Here is a 16,576-nt window from a genome sequence, read left to right as displayed (position 1 = left end):
GGGTAGAGATGAGGTACCTTGAATGCTACTGTAGAACTTGAATGAATGAATAAAATGTGAAAACATCTTTCAAAATGTGCCTTATGTCCTTTCTGCCAACTAGTAAGTAACACCAATGGATTGTGCAAGTGGAGTTGCAAAGATGGGTTGAGTTTCTTTAGGCAGCAAATCTTGAGAGAGAATGACAGCCCTCAGGGAAAGCTCTGCTCTGAGGAGGAGCAACAGCCTCGAAGAAAGTGCAGGGCAAGACAGCAGGGAGTGTGGTGGAGGCAGCAATTAAGAGCAGTAATGGCCCTTTCACGTCCTTTCTGCAGGGCTATGTATATTTTTGGGCAAGGAGTGAGTACACAAGGAGATCTTTATCTCGTGCAGCCTTTTGCAGATATTTAGCTTTACTCTGCCTGATGAAGTTAGAGAAGCAAACACATCATATCCTTTGGGGAGCACTGTGCAGCCCAATTCCTATAAGGTCTGCTGTTCTTCATGAGGCAGCTTGGTACCAACATCCCAAACAACAAGTTCCACTTGCTACACTCTAGAAATCTACTAAGAACTGCTCCTGTTTGTAGGGCTCTGTTTGTGTGTGTGTGCGTTAAGGAAGTCTTTGTATGTGCTACTTCAGATACTATGAATTCAAAATAAAGCAAAAATTTACAGGCTCTGGCATTAATTGTGGCTGAGCAGAACTCCTGCTACTGAGAGAAGGCAGAAGCTAATGTATAAAACCTCACAGTGGACAAGAACTCAGTCCCAATGAGGACTTTGAAAGCCTTGGCTGCTGAGGGAGGTATCCATCTCTAGACCTGGTATGAAAAAGAGCCAACAGAGCTGTCAGTCTGTGCTTCCAAACAAACAACAGGGCTCTTTCATCCAGGGGTATGGTGATCTCTGAAGAGCATTGGCCTGTGCTCCCTGCCCTCCTGTACTCTGTGAGGAGACAGTGTACTGCTTCTGGCAGAATTTGGGCAGAACGAAAGCAACCCCTCTTGTGTTCCCAGAGGAGTGCAGTAGGATTGCCTCGGTGGACTCCTGTTGCCAGTGAAGTCACTGGCACAAGGTAAAGTGCAGCCCATCAGGTTGCAGAACCCACCCCTGTGCTGTTCTGAAGACCTGTATCTCTGGCAGTGCTATCCCACCAGGACTTTTCCACAAGTAAAATGAGAAAAAGCAAGTGCACTTGTTCTCCTGGGATTCTTACAGACCCTCTGAGATTGCACACTGCAACCTCCCCTCTCCTAGAACGTCAGAAACTTGCCAGGCCCTGAGCAACCACTGTGGGGAAACGTTGCTCCGAGCATACACAGCTGAGGTGGAATGTGCTGTGCTGTGAGGCAGCTGGGCTGCTGCAAGCTGTGTTAAAAGGCAGCTCCTGGGACCTAACAATGATGAACTGGGATATGAGGTCTATTACACTTTTTGTCAATAATTATGTTTGATCCTTCACTGTTCTCTTTGCAGTTCATCTGTATTGTTTACTGTGAAAACTCAGGTTACAACACCTCATTGCTCTTGGTTCCCAAGTCTGCTTTTGCACCCACTCTTGTACAAGGCTACTGACTGCTTACTTTTGCCTCTGCCCCAAAAATGCTACCTGGTGAGTGCTCCTGTTCTTGTCTGTAGCTGGCTAACAGCTGCAGCTTTGTACCTGAGCTCTTGGTGTGCACATAATCAGTGTTTTGAGTGACATCTTCCGTCAAACTGATTGATTGCTCAAAGGGATGTTTCTGGCTGAGGTTTCTGCCTTCTAGCCTCTGCTGGATCTTAAAGTCACAGTAGCTATTAGCATATTGCAGCATAGTGATGTATTAAATACACTCAAGAACGGGAAGACTCCTAATTTTCTCAGATCAGGAAGAGTGGTAGGAAAGAAGGGAGGTGAAAAATTCAGAAAGCTTCATTTTGCTAGGGAAGAGTTAAGAAGAACAATCCAGAGTCATTTCAACAGACAGATTCATAGCAGCTTTCGTGGTGATAAGAGTTTGGAGGTGTGAAATAATGATAAGTGTAATTCTCATATCCCTGAGTTTGTTTCTTCTTAGTGCACAGTTCTTGAAATTGCAATGGAAGAGTCGTGGTTTTCCTCCTGGACCGACCCCATTTCCCATCATTGGAAGCATGTGGTGGATAAAGTTTAGAGCTGATCATGGAAGCCTGAGAAAGGTATGTATTTGCAGATGTGAACTAAAGAGCTATTGAAGCAAAACCTGTAAAAAAACTGTGGTGGCTGTTGATAGGCTGATGTGGTAGCAGGGAGAACTTAATCCTGAGAGAAGGTAGCTTGTGGAAGTTAAATTAGGTGTCTAAACCAGTTAATTAAATCTGCAGACAGTGTGATGCATATGAAAGCTGGTATGTGTGCAACTTAAATAGAACTGAAGATAGTAGATTTGCTTCAAAAAAGACTTCTGTTTTTAAGGGAGTATTTAGCCTTGAAAGAAAAAAGTGGTTCTCAGATTTTGCACCACAGGCATGTATTAAAAATCTTTTAAAACAAGGTATCTTGAATTCAGAAGATGTGAAAAGGACACCAGGATGTCTTCTGCTGTCATGGGATGGAAATAAGATTGTATTCTGTGTGCAGCCAAATCCTTTGCTCTGTTGTTTCTGTGGAGTCCAGTCTGGGATGTGCTCCTTACAGATAAGCTAAGGGTGTAAATGATGGTGAAAGGAAAGACCTAATGGGAAGAATTAGGTCCACATAAGCATGTTAATACAGATTCTTTCAGTTTTCAACATCCTCCACTGAGCCAAAACATCACAAAAGAATCCAGTGTGTTGATATATTTTTCAAGCTGTGACCTTTCCTTATGTGCTAAGGGCACTCTGCAAGTCAGGAGGTGCCTGGCTGCAGCTGGAGAAGGCTGGCTTCAGGAAAAGAGAACTTAAAAGAGCTTGAGGCTTAATTTTTCTGACGGGTACATGTTCATCACTGTGAGAGGATGGAGCTGTACTGTTTCTTTGTCTAGAGTCAGGGACTTGGTCCTTTCAGAATACCCACATCACTACCTGAGAGCAGTCCCCACCACTACCCAGAGGTGGGATCTATGCTCAGATGCCTCAGTTGACAGTATTTGTGTATAAGAGGGAAAGAGTTCCCGCCACTGAAACTTGAAATCTGCAGTACTAGAAGGAGAGTTACATGTGGAACACATAATTTCAAGAAGTTCTGGTTGTTGCCTTGAAAATTGTAATGAAGAAAGGGCAGGTGAAATTTCACATGAAAGCTCATATCTGTAGACACTAGGGGCATTTACCTAATGGTTACTATTGCAAGGGCAATCCAGGGTAAGTGTTAATAAGGGGAAGAGGGTTTATCCTTTCACTGCTCCCATTTCTGTAAATTGTGTGTTCCCAGAGAGAGCCCAGAACCTTTTTGTAGGCACTTCCACTGCAAAACACAACCACTGTCCCTTTTCATCTCCTGAACCCCTGAGTAATGTCATGCTGGAAGAGGGCAGCCCATCACGTGTGCATGTTGGTTGATGTTTCTGCCATGGGTATTTTTTTGACATTGATCTAACCCGCAGCTGGCAAAAACCTATGGCAACATCTGCACCTTGTGGTTGGGTCACAGACCTATAGTGGTGCTCTATGGGTTCCAAGCTGTGAAGGACGGTCTCACCACCAACTCAGAGGATGTTTCTGGGCGACTACAGACCTATGTCTTCAACAGATTGGCAAATGGAAAGGGTAAGATGTTCATGTCCGTGGCAGGACTTCATCCTTGACTTTCTTTACTTCCTCTCATGTTTTCCTCACTGGAAGTTCCCAATTGACTTATTCTGTCTGCTCAAGGTGAATCATATAATTCTGTAGCATTACCCTAAGTGGTCTCCAAAGTCCCACTGTCACATATGTGTTTCAGAATCTCATCAGAGCAGCAATATTTATATGTAGCTAGGTCTTGTTTGTCAATTCTTAGTGTTGTCTGCATGTCCTGATTTGAAGTAATTTGGAGCTTGCAGCCTCCTCTGCAAACTGGGTCTCAAGTAATTCTTTATGGTCCCAGCTGTTTGTTTAGAGCAAAGGTTGCTGTAGGAAAGCATGTACAGTGCTGTGAATAAGATCTAGCCTTGTTCCGAAGTACAAAGTCACAGGAAGATGACTGGGGCTTTAAGTGTATTAGCCAGAGTGTAGGTGCAACATATCCTTGTTCAGAGCTTCTTATTGTGCTATCAGAGACACTGCTGAATTGTGGTGGATGGAGAATAAAGACAGTGCTGTGTTTAAAACAGAAATAATTGAACTTACTTCCATCAGGCTCTTATCCAGACTATATAGAGCAGATGCTTTTGTCCTCAGTCAGGATTTCTTGCGTGTTATTTACAATCTGGAAACCTTTAAGTCATAGTACTAGCTAATATAAGTAGAAAAAAACCTCTTTAAGGAATAGAGATTATTAAGTCTGGAGCCATTTCAGTCCATTTGGAAGGATCTGTATTGACACTTTTTATCTGGGTGCTGTGGAGAAAAGTAGCTGAACTCTGGTCGCAGGAAGCAGTTTGCAGGCTGGCTAAAGCCTGTTCTTCCTTCTCTGGTTTTTGCTGGGTGGTTCTTGCCCTGGCTTCATTGTCTTTCCAGGAGGGACCTGGACCAGGACAAGAGCTCAGTATCTGGTGTAAACAGCCTGGTAAAAGCAGGATCCCTAAAAGCCAGAGACTTTGTGGCATAGACAGTGTGTGCTCAGAACCAATTATCCACTTTATTTTTGAAGCATAAGCAACAGGAAGATGTGATGATATCCAGAAGTTTTGCATGAGGTTGAGAAGCTCAAGCACAGGAAATGCCCAGACCTCCCCAATAACGTCCACAAAAATCTTTGTTGGTTGTGAGTAGCTTAATCAAAGACACCACCAGGTTTCCAGGTGGAATAAACCTGAACTTACTTTTGGTTGAGGAAAGCTGTGTTTGCCATTCCTGCAGAGTTAACATGTGGCAACATCTGTAAGGACACAATGTCCACACAGGGATGTTGGCAAGCACAGCTTACAAGTAAGTATTAATTGTATTAGAAGATTGTACAAGATAATAAATGAGGTCTTGTAAGAGATTGCATGAACTGGGCTACAAGCCTTTCTGTATGGATAAGGGGAAAGATTAATTTTTTTCCAAAGCCTGGGCAAATAAAAGGCAACAATCAACCCACGTTATTGCAGCTTTCAGCAGGCTGCTGGGTGGAGGTTTGAGTGATGATCACTGTTCTTGGATGCTTCAGAAAGAATAGGACTAGGTTTGGAAAGCAGATGGGTGAGGCCAGAGACCTGAGTGGGTTTTTTACAGGGCTGGGAATATCTTAACCAAGGTGTTTACTCTGCCTCTAATAACATACAATTAAAAGAACACTACTCTGATGTGACTCTCCTCTTTGAGCAGCAACACGATGAGAAGGTGATTTTTATGGTGTTTATCATTTATAATTGTATGAATGTTAACGTGACATAAAATTGATTCTTGTTGGCTGAAGGTATCTTGGTCTCAAACGGTCTCATCTGGAAACAACAGAGACATTTTGGAATTGGAGCTCTCCGAAAACTGGGAATGGGGAATAAAGGAATGGAGCACGGGATACAAACTGAGGCCCATTACCTGGTCGAGTTCTTCAGAGACAAAGATGGTACGGCTTTGGCGCAGTGCTTGGGAACTGACACAGAGTCTGCAGGACTCTGAGGGTGAAGACTGTTTTTGCTCCAGAATGAAATGGGTTTGGGCACATCTCAGATTTAAAGTGCAATCGAAACTTTGCAGTCAGACCTCAGCAATGAGTATTTTGGGATCAACACCAAGACTGAGATTATTAAAAAAAAAAAAAAAGGAAGACGAACAAAATCCCTCAAAGTCTGGGAGTTAAAGATTTGATGCCTTGCTGTCCTCATTTTTGAGTGAGGTTTATCTTTTATTACATTTGCCAGTGAATTTTGTGTTTGTGAGTAACACAGTTTGTGAGTAACAGTCTAAATACCATAGAGGGCATCTATTATAAAATGTCATTGTGATCTTGCTTCCCAAATAGCAAAGGAGGTAAAGGAAGTGCTTTGGAGATGAATGCTTTTCTCTGTCTGCAGGAAAAGCTGTTGACCCTTCCTTCCCCATTGTCCACGCTGTCTCTAATGTGATCTGTGCTGTGGTTTTTGGACATCGCTTCTCCCTAGAAGATGAAACCTTCCGTCAGCTGATTGAAGCATACAATGCTATAGTGGCTTTTGGGAACAGCCGCGATTATTATGTGAGAAAATTACTCATTTAATATGCAACTTATTTGGTTATTGAGCACATTATTTATTGCAATATAATTATACAGTGATATCTATTATGATAGTTATTGCATTATTTAATACTGATAAAAATGTTGACTGTGAATATGAACTGGACCTGCAGTACTTTGGGTTTGACATAATTCAATTATGAATATTACATTAATAATCTTTATTAGAATGTCCCAGCAAAGGCAATATGTTTGGGATACTGAACTTTTCTGTAGTAGAAACACCAAGATTGTTAAGGTGAAAAGGTGATACTCTTTGTGTGAGAATGAAAGAGAATGAATTTTTTTTCCTGTGTGCTAATAGAGATAAATGTTTATTAATATGAGATTTATTAATAATAATACATGTTACATCTATCTGCAAAAGCAGATTATTTTGTTGGTGAATTAACAGTGGAGTTATGCAGTAAGGATAGGAAAGACTCCAGGGTGGAAACCGTGTTGTCTTTAATTTGGGGTTTTAATGTGTGTTCATGTACCCCCCATGTACTTTGGTGACACAGCATTTTTCCCAGAGAAATTAATTCAGCAATTTAGCACCAAAAATGTCCAGACTATATCTCTATCACAGGTCTTCTCATATGGTTTTCACTTACTGCCTTTGTGTTGAATGCTTGCTCCACAGATGTGTGAAATTTTCACCTGGGCTGCAGAGCGTCTCTCAGGATCTGTACAGAAAGCAATATTTTCACGGGATTTTGTTCGTTCCTTTGTAAGGCAGGAAATCAAAAGCCACAGGGAAAAAGGCAGAATAGGTGAACCAGAAGATTTCATTGACTTTTACCTGGATCAGATAGAGAAAGTGAGTAATTCATGCTGCATGTGACACAGATCCAGTCATAAAGGGTTCTCTATCCCTTCCCTACAGTTGTCTGTACACACCAGCATTAGTACAGAGCTCTACAAGTACAGTTTAAAAACTCTGCTGTCAAAGTCAAAATATGACCTTTGAATAGTTTGTTCAATAACTTGTTCTAGTAGTACACATTATTTACATTGGCTTGTTGTCATCCTGTGGAATCCTTAGTGAGAGCTGGGCAGTGGGCGGTAGGGAGGACCTTGAAAAGGTTGAGGTATTTAGATGGCTGCCTAATTCTGATTCTTTGTGCCTTATTAATATTTGCTTTTATTATTTTTGTGCTTAGTAGTACTGTATGATTATAAGAACAATTTTAAAATGATGGCAGTCTCTACTCTGAAACAAAGCATAAATATTTTGAAACGGTAACATATATATTATACTTTGAAATGTGTTTTCTGCTGTGGAAGTGAACAGAAGGCAGCATAACAGTATCAAGGTACTTATTTGAGGAAAGTCTTTGCAGAACCTGTGTTCTGCTCAGGTACCTGTATTTTTCTCTGCCCTCCAGAAATATTGTTCCTTTAGATATAGTGATTGCTGTCTGTCTCAGTGCTAACTCTTACACACAGATGTACTCCATTTTACATTTCTCCTTGACACCTGTAGACTAAAAATATCCGCAATTCTACATTTGATGAAGACAACATGGTGCAGTCTGTTTTTGACCTTTTCTTTGGTGGCACAGAGACCACAGCCACCACTCTGCGTTGGGCTCTGCTCTATATGTTGGCTTATCCTGACATCCAAGGTGAGTTGTAGACATAAACGTGGGTATGATTCAAGTTGAAGAATTATCTGTTCTACTTTTTTTTTTCTTTTTTTTTGGCTAAGACCAAGTTTTTCTTAAGATCAAGTTTTCCTTTTTTTTTTTTTTAAGATTACATTGTTGAGGTTTGCTTTTAATAAGCCAGTGTTGCAAAAAAATTTCAGAGAGATATTTTAAAATAATTTCAGGGATATTCAGCTTCTGACAGTGAATTTTGTCTTGCTGATTTTTGTCAGACTGTTTCAGTACTGTAAGCATATTTTTTTCATTCTTTTGGTGCTAGAATGCTGGAAAAACAGAACCCTGTGCACACAGATACCTTTCAAATGCTGATAAAATAAAAAAACCCTCTTAGGTTACTAGTTTAAGTTTTAAGTATGAAATCTGACCCTAAATCCTCTGAGACTGTATAAGCTGTGTTAGTTACTGAAGCTGATATAACAGCCCAAGGAGATTAACAGTTGGTGATGGTGTAGTAATATTTTCCTGTTTCAGTTCTCAGCATTACATGTGTGTATCAGTTTGTTGTGATGGCTTCCTTGCAACACCCTCATTAGTGTGCTGTGAGTCTGTATTTACCTAAAGTAAAAATAACAGCTTAACTGAATTGATCTCTTCATAAGAAGTTTTTATTTCAGTTAAAGTTTGCTCCCCTTCCTTTAAATATAAAGCTCAATAAATCTGTTGGGTCTGAACACAGAACCTATCAACTAGGAAATAGCGTGCAGTAAAATCATAACTGTATAGATATAAAAATGTATTTAGAGTTTAAGATACCATAAGTATAAATTATTTATATATTGTAGTTTTTTCTATCAGTACTATAATCCAAAAATAAAATGAAAGCGCTGTTTCATGCTAAACAGTGTTCTTATATCTATAATGGATTTCTTTTTTTCAGAAAAAGTTCAGAAGGAGTTGGATGCTGTTCTGAGTCCCTCCCATCTCATCTGCTATGAGGATCGGAAGAAGCTGCCGTATACGAATGCTGTGGTTCATGAGATCTTACGCTTCAGTAGCATTGTTTTAATCACGATTCCTAGAGAAGCAGTGAAGGATACAACTGTTTTGGGGTATCGGCTTCCAAAGGTACAGATATCCTTTGTATTCCAGTGTGATCTTTGGCCGTGAGTTAAGGTCCTTGCAGTCGTGTTTACCACCTTTCCCTCCAGTTCAGGATGGATGGTTGTTGGTGATGGCACTGGCAGACAGCACTTCTCCCCTGCCATGCCCTCTGGCCTGTGACTTTTCTCATAAATGACTGACAGTGCTTGCCAAAAGCCCAGTTTCACCCCAACGAAACCAGTATTCTGTGAGAGTGCTGATGGTGTACGTTCCAAGAGGTTGTGATTTTAAATACTTTATGAGCATTTGAGCTCTTACACTTCCACAAGACCGCAGAGAAGACCTACCTGAAATGGACAGTGGTGTCCATAGGGAAGGTGCTGCAGACTATTAATGCCAGGATATTGTCTGTCATGTGGACAACTGAGAGATGGGATGTTTTCTTCATTGGTGATGTCTGAGATAACGCTAAGCGTTTACTGCATTCACCTAGGACTTCTTTTTCTATTATCACCTCTCTGGCATCATATTTGAAATATAATGATGTTTTCCCAGAACCAACTTCTTCTGAACTGCCACGTAACAGATTGGAAATAAAGGCACATGAAGGAATACAGCAGGGAAATCCTTGAACCTGAAATTGTGAAGTTTCTTTGCTTATTTGTTTTTTGAGAAAAAAACCTCAGAACTGTTTGAGATTGATTTTTTTTTTCCCTAATAAAATAATCTTTCATTTCTGTGGCCTCTCCATGTGAAGAATTATAGCCGAAATCTGTTTATGTCCTTTTCTTCTTGATGTCTGAGAGACATAACTGCACCAACAACATCTTCCTTTCAGGGCACTCTCATTATGGCAAACATAGACTCTGCTCTTTTTGACCCTGACTACTGGGAGACTCCTCACCAGTTCAACCCTGGCCATTTCTTGGACAAGGATGGAAATTTTGTGACCCGAGAGGCCTTCTTAGCCTTCTCAGCAGGTAGGTGCACTGAGAACTGAGCCCGCTTGTGTGGGTTAGGTGAAGCTGTGTTATTTTGACTGTGGAGAAGGCCAAAGGGGAGTATAATCCCAAAGTACAGAAGCACGTGGTTTTCCCAGGCCAGAAAAATGACTGACCACCAAAAAAAGTTGTTTGGTAAGTGTATAAACACTTGCTCTTAGATTTTTGTGAAAATGCAGAGAAAGTAAAAGGAGTAAGGCCCTAGAATTCCCAATCATTTGTGGATTTGAGTCCTTACGCTGTTGTCCCTGGTCATCCTCTGCATATGCCAGATTATGCTCTTACAGCGGCTGTTCTGTGGCAGGCTGCTGTGCTGGAGCTGATTTATTTTGTATAAATAGTTCCATATTCATGAGTGCAGAAAGATGAGTAGAAGATCCAGAAGCTGGATCAAATACATCCCAGCTGGCTATGTCTTTCCTATGGAGCTTCTGGAGTCACTCTTTCACCAGTGTGGGAGTTTATAGAAGCTTAAACAAACAAAAGGTCTTGGGTATCATGCCAGGAGGGAATAGCCTGGTTGTCAGAGCCCTCAGCAGAGATGTGAAAATATCAGGCTCAGGTTTCTGGCCTAAATTGGGCAGAAGAGGAATTTGAACATTAGTTTCTCACATCCAAGTTGAATGAACTAACCACTAGATTTCAAAGTTTGTCACTGTCTGTCCCTAGGAATTATATCCTGCACAGAGTTAATTAATAAACTGGGAAGAGGTTTTTCTGTAACAAGTTGTTTTCACTGAAAGCGTTATGTGGGAAAATGTTTCATCAGATGTAGAATGTCCTCTGTATTCTGATTTTTCACTGTTATTTGTGAAGATAAGTCAGCCTGTACTAAGTGGAAGCTGTGAGGCAACCTAAAGATGCTTTCTTATTTTTCTCATTTGGAATCAAGAGACTGAGAGTCCATTCATAGAACTGGTGAGTCCTACAGATTAGGAAGCGAAGAAAGAAACTTCTGAGAAGCAACCCGGGTATCTTTTTCTGTAACCCAAGCAGGTCCTGCAAAGATGGATTGCAGATATCTCAGTTGTTTGCCCAGTTCAATCTGAGAGGAAAACATCAAATACAGCAAAGCTCTTTGTTCCTTGATGAGGCTGAGCAACGCTCCTGTGAAAAGCTGGGAAGCAGGTGCTGGTTACAGACCTCGCTGGGGACTGACTTCTCTTTCCCTTCACCCTCTGCAGGCCACCGTGTTTGTCTGGGAGAGGTGCTGGCCAAGATGGAGCTTTTCATCATCTTCTGCAAGCTGTTGCAGGCATTCAAGTTCACTGCACCAGAAGGAGTTAAGGAAGTCAACACAGACTTTATCTTTGGAAGCACCATGAAACCCCATCCATACAAGCTCTGTGCAGTTCCGCGCTAGGCTGCAGGGTATTAGAGATTTAAGAAAGAGGCGTGGCCACAGGTTTGCTGATATTTGTGCCGCTTTTATGGCTTTCATTTTTACATCAAATTCAGTGTGAATCTGTCCTTGCTGTGTTATAGGGCTAAGAAGCCAGCCTTGAAAAATACTCTGCTTTTCCCTGCTTCTGGAAAATGTCTGTACTTCTTTTTCTTTTCCTGCTGTGTTACCAATGAAATAAACATAGACAATTGTCTAGTCTTACTAAAATTCGTCAGGAATCTTCCTGGAGGGCGAAGGAACATTAAAGCCAGATGCTGAGGGGGCTTCCCACATGTTCTCAAATCCTGGTGTATGGGAATGCTGTTCCCAGAGGTCGTGGCTCTGGGCATTGCCAGAGCCCCTAGGTATGGTTGCATGGGAATAGAGAGTAGTGGAGGGGCATCTCAACTGGCTGTGAGGCAGCTGCTTTGTCTGTTTAACTGAGAGTCGTGGGGAGATGATTGCTTGAAACTGGAAGTAACAGAGGTACAACAGCACAATCCTTCATTTGGGTGTGAGGCTCCTGACTTGGGCTGAAAGCAAAAGCAAACTCCTATTCCCTACTAGAGAATTGCAGGGGGGAACCCCACTGCTGGGGAAACACAGTGGGTGTAAATGGTAATGGAGCAGTGAGCTGGCCTGAAAATCTCATGAAAGAGGGAGTCTCACACTGCAGGGTTTGTAATGACCATGATGTACAACAAACTGAGTTGGCCATGTCTCTTTATTGATGCTGTGGGATGATGGATAGGGTTAAACCTGGAGGGGATTCAGAATTTTACCATAAAAAGCAGCTGCAACTCCCTGGATGGACTGAAGCCGACGTGCTCCCCAGCACAGTGATAAACATCTACTCAGAAACAGAACAGTGTGGAAAGATGTGGAGACTGTGTGGCCCCCTCCGTTCTAATCCCAGCCAAATGGGAGAGCACTGTGGTACTGAGACCATACAGTACCTGTCTGGTAAGGGAGAATCAAGATGTTCTGCTGATGAAGACAACAAACAACAACCCTGTCGAACCCCCTCCTCAGGTGCCACACCACAACCAACCTTGCCCCTCCCCAATGAGGTACACCAATCAGAAATAAAAGGTATTTATGACTAGAGCCACTCAGATTCCACCCAAACATAAAGAAAATAGGATAAAAGTAAGTTGGGGATAGGGGGAAAGTGGGATAAGACCTCCACTGAAACTGCTGAGATCAGTCGACAGGCTGAGTCCCTCTTCTCCCCCATCAGAGGGATGCCTGGGGTGAGAAATATACTCCACATGCATTAAATGCTGCTTTTAGAACTAGAGCTTTGTTTGTGCTTACCCCATAGCATATTAGTAGATTGCTTCCTATCAGAACTTGTGCTTACTTAATATATGTATCAGTATATTGCTTTAAAATATATTTTTGCAGTAGACACTATCACCAACAACCCTCGAACCTTATTAATCTGTCACAACTTGTATTAATAAAAAGTGTTATTCTATAAACAGTTAGCGAGAGTCCTTGCAGTTGCCAGCAGTGGATAACACCAGTTGCAGGACACGCTTAGGGGTCTTGGCTCTGTTGAGTTCCCCCTAACAACAGAGATCCAGGTACCCTCTGATCTTGTGAATCTCTCGGTGAAGGGTCTCACTACAAGGTGATGACAGACTGTCTGACATCAGGGTCTCTACTTTTCTGAGGGACCGACAAGCAGAAATCTAAACTCCCACCTTTCACGTGACAGATGCCCAAATGCACAGTTAAGGGGACAGCTTGCAGTCTTGTGGAGCAAAGCTTGGTACCTGCAAAAGAGGGGCAGGGTAGGAGACATTGAAGTGGTGTTTCCCAAAAACTGTATGCAAATCAAAACTCTTGGGAATTCTCTGTGAGCACAGGGCAGCTGCACACAAACAGCCTTCTGACAGGAGCCTGTCAGCAGAGCTGCTGAGTTCAAGTGCACACTGGGACAAGAGCTGTGCAAGGTGCAGCTGGCGGGAGCAGTGCCCAAGCAGGGCTAGTGGCAGCAAGTGCCAGAAGCCACTCTCATTGTGAGGTTGGCTTTGTTACCCAGCAAGATTTAAAAATCAGGATCAGAGTGAGGGCTGCTAGTAGGTGTAGCACATGCTTTATCCGTTTCTTTCCTTGAGGAAAAGGCTTCACAACCGATATTGCAATTATGCTTCAAGAATTGGTTGTCATTGCCCTGTTTATCCACCATGTCAGACTTTACTTTCCTTAATATAATATTATTGGTTTAAAAGATGTATTTCATTTTTGTGAAGGAGGACAGTATCCTAAGGGTTAGTGCTCGTTTCTCAGGCTCCTGGGTAGGGGCCACTGGGTGCTTTTATCATGACTCCCATTGATCTGACGCCTGCTGGTGCTGCAGCTACTCATTGCTTGGCAGAAGAGATGTGTTCAGTTCGCCAAGCAGATCAAGCTGATGTGGCTCTCCTGCTCTCTAATCCACTTCTAGCTCTGTGTGGTGCTGCGCTGTGTGGTGTTGATGTAGACTCTGTCAGGAGTGGAGGGTGGATTGCATGAAGCAACTGGGTAACTGGTGTCTGCTGTGTTGACATCCAAGTCTCAAGCATCTCAGAATATAGGACAAATGAGAGACTGAATAGGAAGTAAGGTTTAGGAATAGACAAATGAGATCCACATTGCTTTAAATCTTTTTTCACCTGAAGTATCTTAAGAAAGACCCCAGTGGAGATACAAGTCCCTTTACGCATTTTCATAAAGGACTTGTATCTCCATTGTGAATTTTTTCCAAGACTCCCAGGTTTTCCCTCTTCAAGAGTCAGGTTTTGTTTACATGCTTCTGCTGCCCCATTTCACAGAATCATTTAGGTTGGAAAAGACCTCTGAGATCACTGAGTGCAACCTTTGAACGAACAAAACCACGTCAACTAGACCACGGCAATAAGTGGTCCAGTCGTTTCTTGAACACCTGCAGGGATGCTGACTCCACCACTTCTCTTGGTAGCCCATTCCAATGCCTCACAACCATTTCCATGAAGAAATTCTTCCTGATGTCCAACCTGAACCATCCCTGGCACAGTTTGAGGTTATGTCCTCCTGTCCCATCTTTCGTTGTCTAGGAGAAGAAGGTGACACCCACCTGGCTACAACTTCCTTTCAGGCAGTTGTAGAGAGTGATAAGTTCTCCCCTGAGCCTCGTTTTCTCCAGGCTAAACACCCCCAGCTACCTCAGCCTCTCCTCACATGATTTCTCTCTAGCTGTTGATATCTATCCCTGTCAGACAGTACCTAAAAAGATGTGCTTTCCTATCATCACCCCTCAGGGTAGGGCAGCAGGCAGGTGAGACAGGGAACATGTCCTGAAACCCTGTTATTAACGTGGGAGGGTGAGCTCCCTCTCTGAGTAGCTGCCTCCAGTACTCACCTGGCCATGAGCTTTGTGAGTGGGAGGTGGGGATTACTCCTGAAACTGAATTTGGGGCATAGAGTGTAAGTAATGGGGTGCAGACAAGCTGCCATGAGGCTAGTAGGGCACAGGCCATGGCATGTGTCAGTTCCAAAGTCTAAGTAGAGGGCAAATGGATCTTCCTCTGAGAGCTGAAAGGGACAAAGAGAAGAGAACAGGCCAGGAGCTCTCCTGGGGAAAGGGAAAGCAGGAGGATTCACTGGTTAGAGGGATACCTTTCTGTTCTGCTGAGCTCTAACCCCTGCCTCCCCAAGGATTCAATTCTCATGGAAGGTGAGAACTGAATTCATCTTATCTTACCAAGCTTCCCTCTTCCTGGTCCTCCAGCACCATCTTGTATGAGGAGGAAAGCAATTTGTATTCCCTTTAACGTCTCTTCCAAAGACTTGGCAAAGCTGTTTGGCAGCCGCCTTTCTAAATGCAAGCAGTTCACATCTAGGCTGCGAGGTACAATCACCAGAATGTGGCTAATTTGTGTGGAAAAGTCAGAGTAAGTCTGGAGAGCCAGGGGAGATGCAGAGTAGCCAGCCAGGACTGTTCAGGGGCCAGATGGAACTGCAAGTGCGCAGGGCAGGTAAGCCTCGGGGGCTGTGAGTCTCCTCTCAAGGAGACTTTGGAAAATACTGAATTCAGAGTTGAGAGCAGTTTGAGGTATAGAAAGCACAACACTAGTGAAGGAACTACAAGTCATACAAGTGGTCTCTGAAGTAGATAATTCAGTTCATCAGTTTGATCCCAGCTCTCAGTTCAATTGCTGGCCAGCAACACTGGGCAAACGTTATCTCTCTACCTCGCTTCTGGGGTAAATCAACTTGCTTCACACCTCACAACTTTTGGTTTTAGCTGTGCCAGCTCCATACATTTGGCATGTGAGCAGCAAGACCATCTAGGTGACTTCCCAGAATGCTGCATGCTCCTGTCTCAGTCAGATGAGCCGAGTCTAAGCTAGTGCTGTTCCTGTGCAAGTGCCGAAGCTGTACTGTCTGAAATGCCCCACTTTGCAGAGCTGGATTTGTTCAGGTGCATGAGAATGCTTGTGAAAGAAGCTCACAGAGGCAGCTGTGCATCATCTTTACTCCTGCTGCAAGCAATTCAGTGGGATTAGCAGAGAGGCAGCTGGAGGAGGAGGAAGAAATTATGCTTTCTGCTTCGTCATGAAGACCGTGCAGCCCCACTTACCCGTGCAGCTGAACAGGGAGTGTGTGGACACCTGGGTGTTATGCCATTATAACCATCAAACTCCTGTTACACAATGATTCATTTTATGTTTTATGTGCCCCAGGCACAAAATTAAAAGGTTTGGCCAAAGACCTTACAATACAAACAGTGAGGAAAACCAAAATAGTAAAGAAATAGCAGAGAACATTAGAATCAAACAATAATATGGGGCAAGTGAAGGAGCAGTGCATGTGGTTAGTGCATGTGATGGCTACTGATCAGCCTGAACTTCCATTAACCCCACCATCCTTGGGTGTGAAAACTCTTGGGAAATTTTTTTTATTTCTCTGTTCTTGCAGGAGTTTTTTTATGAAACTAGAATTGTGGGCAGAGATTTTTGTCACAGCAGCTGTCATGGCACAAGGAAGTAAGTAATAAGCCTACATTTTGTATCCCTTGAAGAAACAATGATTGACAGATTTATAGCTGCAATATAAAGGAATGATGTCATATACACTTAAAAAGAAGAACAATTAATTCTCTGGGGTGGGGAATTAAAGTGATAAAGAGGGAAAGATGGAGAGGCACAGAAATTTCAACATCTTTTTTTCTTTTTAGGGAGGTACCAGCAAAGCAAGATAAAGTGGG

At 42.8% G+C, this 16,576-nt stretch overlaps 1 protein-coding gene across 6 annotated transcripts in view; it reads left to right on the top strand.

Annotated features, from left to right (window-relative positions):
* Positions 1-16,576, top strand: part of LOC113968647 (cytochrome P450 2J6-like) — a 27,028-nt gene extending 10,452 nt beyond the window's left edge. For 3 of the 6 annotated variants that reach the window (XM_027685376.1, XM_027685373.1, XM_027685370.1), the window contains 9 exons: positions 2,040-2,160; positions 3,528-3,690; positions 5,465-5,614; positions 6,063-6,223; positions 6,888-7,064; positions 7,731-7,872; positions 8,792-8,979; positions 9,794-9,935; positions 11,141-11,733. In XM_027685376.1, the coding sequence (XP_027541177.1) occupies positions 2,116-2,160; positions 3,528-3,690; positions 5,465-5,614; positions 6,063-6,223; positions 6,888-7,064; positions 7,731-7,872; positions 8,792-8,979; positions 9,794-9,935; positions 11,141-11,319 (1,347 nt within the window). In that variant the 5' untranslated portion in view covers positions 2,040-2,115 and the 3' untranslated portion in view covers positions 11,320-11,733. Of the gene's footprint in view, positions 1-1,458; positions 2,161-3,527; positions 3,691-5,464; positions 5,615-6,062; positions 6,224-6,887; positions 7,065-7,730; positions 7,873-8,791; positions 8,980-9,793; positions 9,936-11,140; positions 11,734-16,546 lie in introns of those variants that run through there. The other 3 variants (XM_027685371.1, XM_027685375.1, XM_027685372.1) reach the window with 3 other exon arrangements.

Source organism: Neopelma chrysocephalum, unplaced genomic scaffold, assembly GCF_003984885.1.
Source record: "Neopelma chrysocephalum unplaced genomic scaffold, ASM398488v2 Primary Assembly neopelma1_69, whole genome shotgun sequence".
NCBI lineage: Eukaryota > Metazoa > Chordata > Aves > Passeriformes > Pipridae > Neopelma > Neopelma chrysocephalum.
The sequence above is the reverse complement of the archived record's forward strand: the minus strand, read 5'-3'. Positions and strand labels throughout refer to the sequence as shown.